Source organism: Macadamia integrifolia, unplaced genomic scaffold (genome assembly GCF_013358625.1).
Source record: "Macadamia integrifolia cultivar HAES 741 unplaced genomic scaffold, SCU_Mint_v3 scaffold2025, whole genome shotgun sequence".
In the NCBI taxonomy this organism is placed as follows: Eukaryota; Viridiplantae; Streptophyta; class Magnoliopsida; order Proteales; family Proteaceae; genus Macadamia; species Macadamia integrifolia.
The window spans coordinates 22,363-32,239 of NW_024868467.1; the positions used below are offsets into that span (position 1 = coordinate 22,363).

The window sequence follows — 9,877 nt, forward strand, 5'->3', positions numbered from 1 at the left end:
GGGTTGAACTGTGAAGAAAAGTGATGACAGTCTATAATGATGGAAGAGGTCATCCAAGGACAGGTCGTTATTCTGCCAGTGAGCAGATTAATGAGCAAGGAGTTGTTGCTTTCGATGATGAGACTGAAGAGACTTCTTTGGATAGCAATCTGAAGGGCTTGATGAATTGCAAGTGCCTTAGCAACAATGGCGAAGGATTGATTGATTCCACTCTTAAAAAGGGCTTGACGAACTGCAAGTGCCTTCGCGACAATGGCGAAGGATTGACTGATTCCACTCCTATACCCACAGACTGAAAGGATTTGGAGTCGTGACTGATTCCACTCCTATACCCTATACAAGGGCTTGAGAATGCATTCCAAGAGTGCATCACAAGAATGCGAACCAAACACATCCTTAGGATGGAAAGCCGGAAGCCCTTGTATTTTCCTCATTGTCATGGTTATTATCAATGATACTGAAGTCTTCACAATCATACTTGTCAAACAACCAATCATTTGCTTGTTGTTTCCTGATAAAATTGTGTATGGCTACACAGGCAATTACCATTTCAACCTGTGCCCTAAACTGATATGAAGGCATGGTCTTTAGAACAGGAAACCGTTTCTTTAAGATACAAAAACATTTCTCAATTGTACTCCTTAACGAAGAATGAGTATGATTGAACCGTTCTTTAGCCCTTTGTGGTCTTCTGTGGTTATAATCTTGTTTATGGTAATGCACATTTTTGAAAGGGGCAAGGTATCCGGGGACATTTGAAAATCCGAGATCAATAAGGTAATACTTTCCTGTAAATACACACAATTCATAAGTAAAATAATTGTGAATATTTATCCAAAAAAACAACTATCAAATATTTAATAAATCAAATAATATTTGTAATAATCAAAATAATAATTAAATAATTACCTTCTGGAGGATGAGGGAATTTCAAAGATTGTCGATGCAATGCTTCCCACAGAATCCTCGAGTCATGGGTTGTTCCTTCCCAACCCACCCATATGAAGGTAAAGCACATATCAAAATCACACACAACTAGTACATTTTGTATTGTCTCTTTTTTCCTTCCTGATCCATATGGAATTTGGTTGGCAACTGGGATGGATGCATTGACATGTGTCCCATCAATTGCTCCTATACAATTGTCAAAATATGGATGATACCTCCTATCCCCACGAATTTTAGCGGGAATTTCATTAAAAGATGGTGGTTGAATGAGTTCTCTGGCATAAGTATTAAGGGCTCGTAGAATATTATGAAAAACTCGACTCACGGTTTCACCAGAATGTTGAAATCTTTCTTGAATAATGCTATTCCTAACATTATGAGCCATGATCATAATACTCATTGCCAATTGCTCCTCTACGGTGATATTATTTGTATCTTTTACTAACTTCCTTTCCTTCAATGCATCTACTAACCTCATAAAGTGATCTCGAGACATCCGAAAAAGCCTACGTACTCTTCTAGGATGTGTATTAGGATGTAATATCTCTGAAATCCAAATATGTCCTGTAAATGGACATGTATGAACTCTTTGTCTCTCAATTTGAAGAGTTGCTTCATTCTCTTCTTCTTCTTCTTCACCCAAGATACTTTCTGTCAAGACTATTATACTAGTAAATAACATAGCATCCTCAATGGCTTCTAATTCTTGATCATAAAGTGTCATCATCTGCCCATATAACATTTCAATATTTATTTAATGAATAATGACCAATAGATTATGTGGAACAAAACAATATGATAAACAATAAAAAATAGAACCACATAAGATCAAGTTCACATTTAATTGCATTAAATAATCAGTTAATCACAATGTCTTCTAATTCTTGATCTTAAAGTGTCACTATCCAACTATAATCAATGGTTCTTCATCCAAGCAACAAAACGTCACTACAATTAACAGTTACTTTTTCCATTTCAAAACTATCCAACCAAATACTCCTATCAACTAATATATTGTACTAATTCAATCACATAGAAAATAACCAAAAAACATATTCAGATACTCGGGCCTTGCCCCTTTTGGCCAAGTATTTTTCGTAACCAAGCAAAACGAATAGAAGGATTCATTTTTAGAAAAAATTCTCTCTTTGTGGGATCCTCCAACAACAGCATGGCATCCAAGTGCATATCACTCCCCATTGGTAGGTCCTCCATTTCATCTAATATCTTCAGAGCATCAGACACAGATCCACTTGCACTCGAAGTAGCAGTTAAAGCATTGATTCGGATCTTTGCCATTTCACCCAAGGAAGACAAGATAGTCATAGCTTCAGATTGGGGTACACGAGTTGCCTTTCTTTGCTTTTGTTTCCCTGAAGTAGAATCAAGTTTTTGCTTCTTTGATCCACTATATATCTCCTCAGGTACAAAGTCATCATCATCATCATTATCCAATGTATTCATTGTAGTTGATTTTGATACTCTTCTTTCAGGTTGTGACTCGGCAATATCTTCAATGAATTCCGTTTCTGAAACATCACGGGTATTACTTTTTGCATCTTCATTTGGACACCTAGCATCCTTTCCATTAACACCAGTTCCCTCAAAAAGTTCATCCAATTCCTCCTCAAACTTTAGTGGCCCCTTCAAAAATTGCACAGCTTGCTTATGCTTCTGTCAATATAATAAATCCATTTTTTCAATACATTGACATGATAATTATAATATATTAAATATTTTAAAACTTAGTAGAAAGTTAACTATTACTGCTTTGAAGTTGTCCCAATGTTCTTTCGTTGGTGGGTTGACTTTCTGTGTCAGGTGACACCATCCCCATCCACTGTTATTTTCCAATAATACTTTCCATGTAATCCATGCACTTCTCAAGGCCCTATAACAATTCTTAATTACTTGCATATCATAATTGGCTTGCTTTGACTCATTAAACTGCTTTAAAATGATATCCCAAGCATCCCTACTAAAACTAGTGTTTATTCTAGCCCCTTTATGTACTTGATCCAATAAGATGTCAATAAAATTTTTTTTGCAATCATCTGTCCAGTTTGCTAGCCCTTTGACGATTTCCTTCCCAATCTCCATCTTTCTTTTTTTACTAGCATTCTCATTCACAGCAATTTCTTTCCCCCTTGACAGATTGGATGATTTCTCTTGTATATCCATCATTCTTATCTTACTTGTAGTCACTTTAACCTGGCAATAACCATAAGGATGTCCAACCTTGATCATCATAACTAATTAATTCAACATATAGGTTCATAATTAAAAAATATATCACATTAATAAACAAAGTGCAGCTAGCTAAAAGGCTAAAGTTGAAATAATAACAGAAACATACAATAAATAAGAAGAGAAGAAGAGAGGATCTGTTGCTGCAGAGGAGATAGGGGCATTTGTTATTGTAAAGCTCTGTGAAAGGGGTAATGTTAATGATGCTTGGAGGATATTCAATGAGATTATCATCAGTAGTCTGGTTTGTTCCAGCAACAAGCATTGTTAATTGTATTCTTAGTGGTCACTAGAAAGTGGGAAAACTAGCTGAAGCTGAGAATCTATTTCAGAGCATTCAGAAGGGGAGTTTCACAGGGTTACTTGATGTCTCAACATACACCATCATGGTTGATGGATACTGCAAACAGGGTAATATTATAAAGGCACTCTATGTATTTGAAGAAATGTTAAAGAACAATATTCCAGTTAATGGAACATTGTATGAGGTTATTATTAGAGGACTGATTGTGTGTGGGAGGGTTGAGGAAGCACACAAGTATTTAAATGAAATGATTGAGAATGGTCATTTGGCTTCATATGTTGAATGGAAGGTACTTTTTTACTCAACATTTAGTGCAGATGGACATTGGATAGCAAACTTAGAAATACAAGAAAGAAGTTTTCTTCTTCAGATTTGGATGATAAAATGTATATCTCATTGGGCTAAGATATAACTTCCATGGCTTTCTAAATTTTTGGATTAATTTTTTTCAATAAAAGTGAATTTTTGGGATTTAAAGGTTGTCATTGTTATGCATGTCCTGTCTGTAGGTGTCAATTGTGTAATTGTAAGACATCTATCATCTTGTGCTCAAATATTCTTGGAGAAATCTTGTCATACTCCAACAGTCTATTTAATTGGTAAAAGAAATCCTTTTGAAGGTTTTCATGATTTCTCTTTCCAAATTTTCAGAAACTCAATAGTCAATTGGCTTGAATGACCTGTGGATGGGATTGCACTTTGTTGGTCTATGAGGTTTGAGGCATGATTTGTTAAACCTGATGAGACTAGGCCAATAATCGAATTGTGTTGAACCAGAATCAGTGGATGGATCATAGAAAGTTACATCTCTGAATAAGAAGTTAAAACTAAAAATACTCAAAATAGTCAATTCTTATGTAAACTAGTTGAAATCGCTAAGGATCTGTAGATCAAATCAAACATGCCCGTTCAATAATTATCAAGAAAGATCAATTGGGTTATATAAAGTGGAATCTTCATCTTATAACACAGGTACAACTCCAAATGACTGCAGTGATTAATTACAAGTCTGCTACCACAATTATGAATCTAGAACAGAACAAGAAGAGATTTGAAAGAAACATAAGAGAAGCCTTTCACCAAATCGAAAAGCAATGGGGAAGGAAGAGATTTGAAAGAGACAAAAGAATTTCAGTGGTTACCCACAGGCCACAGTCAGTCTTAGAGTACTACCATCATACATACAGAGGCATATGTTAATCAAATGGACTATAAATATCTTCAAATTCTGGCATTAAAAATGTATTTGAATGCACACAAACAGAGAAAGAGAGAGATAAGGAGTTGTGGCTATGTGAGAGCTTTGATGGGTCGGACCTGAGGGAAGTTCGTTAAGTTGCCGATTTCAAGGAGGTTGTCTGGCATGATGGGAATAGAAGAGATAGGAAGGGATCAGAGAAAGAGAGAAGAATCTTACCTTGAGATGGAGATCGAGTGAAGTTACTTGAAGGAATCACGGTTCTTCCCTCATAGGCTCCAGCAACAAACCCTAAAACAATCAACAATGAAACCCTAAAACAATCAGAAGGAAATCAATATGAATCCAATGAAATCGAAGCTATCCCCCTCTTCCAATACTTGCAAGCAAATAGAATGATTGATTTGTACTACAGAGAAATTAACAATGAAGAGAAAGAGAACATAAATTTTACCTTGAAGCAGAGAGGGTCGAAGTGTTTTGAAAGAACGAAGCAAGGATCGAAGCTTGGTTGAGGTCTTTTTTAAGGAACGAAGGTCCTTCAAGTCACAGTGCCTCTTCTCACCAAAGCTCCCAAGGCTCCCAGATTTTCAAGAAAAAAGGTCATGGATAATGTCTGGTTTGTAGGGTTACTGAGAACGGGTTTTTCCCCTCTCTGTCTCAGAACGTGGAATGGATCATTTTTCCCATTCTAGAATCGACCGCATTCTAAACCGCATTCCAATGCTCAAGAATGAGAATGGATACCAAACACTGTTTTTGACACCCTAGAATGCGTTCTAAGTATAGAATGCATTCCAAGAATGCAAACCAAACACATCCTTAGAGTCGCGACAGACACCGTCAATACCAACAGGCCCAGAATTACCTTTACTAGCTCCATCAACGTTGAATTTGAGAACACCTGATGCAGGGGCACGCCAAGTGACTAAGATAAGTGCCGGAGGAGGAGTGAAGCGAGTCGCACGAACTAGATTTTCCGAATCAGACAAGGCACTTTAAAAAAAAAAAAAAAAAAAAAAAAAAAAAAAAAAAAAGGTAAGGACACATACTTTTTAATGCCGTTTGGATGCCGTGCATTAGAAAGATATAATATGAGTTTTAAGTAAATTACATTACAATGATTATAAAAAAATCCCACTATTTAATGAGGCTGGCTCTTGTTGGATGATCAGTCACGAATCACGATTACAAAATGGAAAACGCCCTACAACTTCTGCGCTCTCTCGACAGCGCACGTTTTAACAAAAAAGAAAAAAAATCTCTTTAGAGCGCACGTGACAGAAATGATATTCGCATTTTAAGAAATTTGAAATCCAGTTGTCACAACCTCTAGCTATTGGTTTCATAAAATAAATAACAAGAATACTACTTGATCACATGGTCATTGTATTGGCACCTAGGTCAGTGGAAGTACGATAAATATATGTGTATACATCCAATCAAAGGGATAAAAGTGTCTTTTTATGACATCTTGTGTTGGAGCATAGAAGGTGTAAATGTGTAACCAAGTGGTGTTCTTTTCCTTTCCCTCCTAAAAATATACTGTCACTATTTTAGCATGAATGATGACTTTTCTTTATATTTTGTTTGTTTTAAGGTAAAATTAGTATAAAATAAAATTTTAAGGTAGCATCATCAAGTTCAATTAGAATAGATTATGAAAAAAAAAATTCTTAATAATTAATACTAACATTATTTTGGCATGAATGATGAAATTTCTTTATGGAGAAGGGTTCCCACGATGCTAGTGTCAGGGAAATCTCACATACTTAAGGGTGTCAATTTGAAACCGAAATCAAATATCAAATCTGAAACCAAGCCGAATTAACCGAATCAAACTGAATCGAATTAATTCAGTTCCATATCGAGTCTAATTTTGATATTTTAATTCGGTTTGGCTCGATTCCAGTTTCAGCTTAGGGACCATCAATTCCAACGGAAACTGAACCAAACCACATATTAAAGATATAAAAATATAAGAATCAATTAAATGTTCCAATGCAATAGTAAATAGTAAATACCAAAAGTTAAGAGTTGAGAACCGTGAGGTAACCAATCACCCCACTAACCTACTTCACTGTCATTTTTTTTTTATTTTTTTGGTTAAATCTCTCCCATCTTTGACCGTTTCAAACATTTCTTCCAAATCGATTTCCTAAACCCGAATTGGAATCAAATTATAGAATCGATTTTGAACCAAATCCAAACCAAAACCAAGCAGGTTCAGATTGAGTATCCAATTGCAAAACCGCACCATTGCTCCTATGAATCAAATCAAAACTGAGCCAAGAAATCAAAACCGAACCAATTGACAAACTTAGCTATACCAATGGTGGCGTGGACAGTGTTTTAGGTATCGGTTATGGATTCATTGTATTGTGTAATCTGTATTAATATCGATCAACATTGATATCAATACTTGATTGATATTGGATCAATGATATGATACAGATAAAGGGTTAAATTATTAAAATACGGTACACTATCGATATCTTTGAAGGAAAAACCATCCAATACAGCTAGTGTGGATCGGTACCAAACTTGATCCAATCTCAGTACTTACAACCTTGGGCATGAGATCAGTGGTATTGATACTGCTAGTACGGATCAATACCTAGTGTGAGGAGTGGTATACTGGTATAATTCATTCACTGCCCACATGGTTAAGGTAGGATAGAGAAAACAATTAAAAGAAGCCCATATGGATTGGAGCGAATGTTGAATTTCATTTATGGGGAAGGTTTCTTACAATCCTACTGTTAGGAAAATCTCCCATGCCATACCAATACTGGCATGGGCAGGGTTTTAGGTATCCGTATTAATATTGTATTGGTCCATATCGATATCTTACCAGTGATACATTATAGATGGAGGTAAAAGTTATCAACATATGGTACAGTATAGATATATTTGAGGGAAAATTGTCCGATACTGCAAATACAGACTGATACCAAACTTAGTCCAATCCCAATACCTAAAACCCTAGGTGTTGGGAGGGATATTGATACGGCCATTATAGTTGTGGATATCAAATTCGGCCCAATACCAATACCTAAAACCCTGGCTGTTGGAAATGATATAATTCATTTAGGGCCCACATAGTCACGCTAGGAGAAACAAAACAATAAAAAACAATAAAAAGAAGCCCATATGAGTTGGCGTGAATGATGAATTTTGTAGGAGGAAGTTATTCCTCATGGGAAAGGTTTTCTCATAAACCTAGTGCTAGAGAAAAATCCCCTACGCTATACCAATGGTGGTGTGGGCACGATAATAGGTATCGGTTGATATCGGTGTTGACCAGTGATACATTATGGACCATGATATATTATCAATGGGGGGTAAAATTGTTACAAGTATGGTACGGTCTAGGTATTTCTGAGGGAAAAATCGCCCACTACAACTAGTATAGATCGATACCGAACTTGGTCCAGTCCCGATGCCTAAACTCGAGGCTGGGTGGGGTGGGGTGGGGTGGGGTGGGGTGGGGGGGTCTAATTCATTTAGGAACCACATGTTCAAGGTAGGAGAGAAAACAATAAAAAGAAGTCCAGGAGAGTTCGAGAAAATGATGAATTTCCTTTATGGAGAAAGGTTTCTCACAACCCTATTGTTAGGGAAATCTGAAATCTCCCACTTCATACCAATGGTAGCTTGGGCAGGGTTTTAGGTATCAATATTGATATCGGTCGATATTGATTGTTATGGATTGATAGTAAAATTGTTAAAATACGCTATGCGGAGTGGTATAACTCATTTTAGGCACACATGGTCAGGTCCGGAAGAGAAAACAATAAAAAGAAGCGCATGTGAGATTGAGAGGATGATAGGATACTAGTGTCATGGGAAACCTTTTTTTTTATTTTTTTTTTCCTTCCGTTATATTACATTATATTACTAGGAAACACCTTCTTCTGCGAAGCAGGGGGTAAGGCTGCATACACACTTGCCCCTCCCAGATCTTGCAGTAGCAAGAGCCTCGTGCACTAGGTTGCTATTTTTATTTTTTATTTTAAGTGAAATCCACATAAAAAGAAAGACTGAGTTACACTAGGCCACGGGTGAATGGGTCTATTCACCAAGCAAGCCTTAGTTGTGCAAGATGGGTATTTTAGGAAAGTTCATTAGCCATAGGTATTCTATCCTAGGGTTCTATGGGGTTTATGAACCCTATGATAGAATGGTAAACCTCATAGTGAGGTGAAAGAAAACTACTCCCTAAAAAGAATAAAATCAATTTGAAATGAAAATTTTCAAATAATATCATCAAGAGGATACGAAGAGATTATGTAACAGGTTGATATAAATTTGTATCCGTAGATTCTTGAGCCAACTTCAATACATGAGCCAGATACTCAAGATGGCTTAGCTGGTCGATTTTGCCAAAATACACTTACAAAATCTCTTTTTGGTGCTAAACACCCCCCGGGCCCCCACCCCCAAGATAAGAAGAAAAATAAAGTGATTTCTTTGGCCCCAGTTTTCATATTTCAGAAGCTTCAAATGTTAAATAGAAACCTTCATGTTCTTATTCTCTCAAAAGAAATCTTTACATCAATGGTGATTAATAGTGATTACATCATGAAAGAATTTGCAAACCCATGAAACTAATAATTTTCCCATGCTAGCGGGTAACGTTTTCTTACCCTTTTCCTTAGGAGAGAAGAACCCCTCCTGCTTGTGTGTGTTCACACTTAGACATAGCAACTACAGAAAGACCGTGCTGCCCCTATGCTGAAGATGTTAGCACGCGGGCTCCCATTGGTCATGCGTGTTGGCGTGTATTTGTACCAACGGGCAGCGTTCTCTTGCCCTTTTCCTTGGGAGAAAAGAACCCTACCCATTTGCATTTGTCTACACCTAGACATAGCAGCTGCAGAAAGACCACTCTGGCTCACACTGAAAATGCTTGCATATCCACCCATTGGCCATGTGCGCTGGCATGTACCTGCACTAGCGAGCAGCGTTCTCTTGCCCTTTCCTTTATAAGAATCATATTTCTTCCCTGTTTCTTTCATTTTCTTTCTTAAGATTGGAATTCACTGTACTCATCAATTTATTAGTGTTGAACTTAGTGCTATTCCCAAATAGGGAATAGCGCTAAGTAGTGCTTACGACAGGGACAGGATTGTCCTTGTCTCAATTGTTTGGGTCTTTTTGGTTTTTTCCTTCATGTA

The 9,877-nt window shown here is 36.8% G+C and overlaps 1 protein-coding gene across 1 annotated transcript; it reads right to left on the reverse strand.

Moving 5' to 3' along the window:
- Positions 1-396: 396 nt before the first annotated feature.
- LOC122065457 lies at positions 397-1,690 on the reverse strand. The gene is made up of 2 exons (XM_042629271.1): positions 910-1,690; positions 397-788 (listed from the first exon to the last, which is right to left on the reverse strand). The coding sequence occupies exons 1-2, from the start codon at positions 1,688-1,690 to the stop codon at positions 397-399; spliced, it is 1,173 nt and encodes a 390-aa protein (XP_042485205.1).
- Between the last annotated feature and the right edge of the window lie 8,187 nt (positions 1,691-9,877).

Bases quoted from the DNA above. Each gene is read 5' to 3' on its own strand.
- LOC122065457 (XM_042629271.1), bottom strand. From the start codon at position 1,690: ATGTTATATGGGCAGATGATGACACTTTATGATCAAGAATTAGAAGCC. The intron at 789-909 runs GTAATTATTTAA...GTGTATTTACAG, and splicing joins ATTCCCTCATCCTCCAGAAG to GAAAGTATTACCTTATTGAT.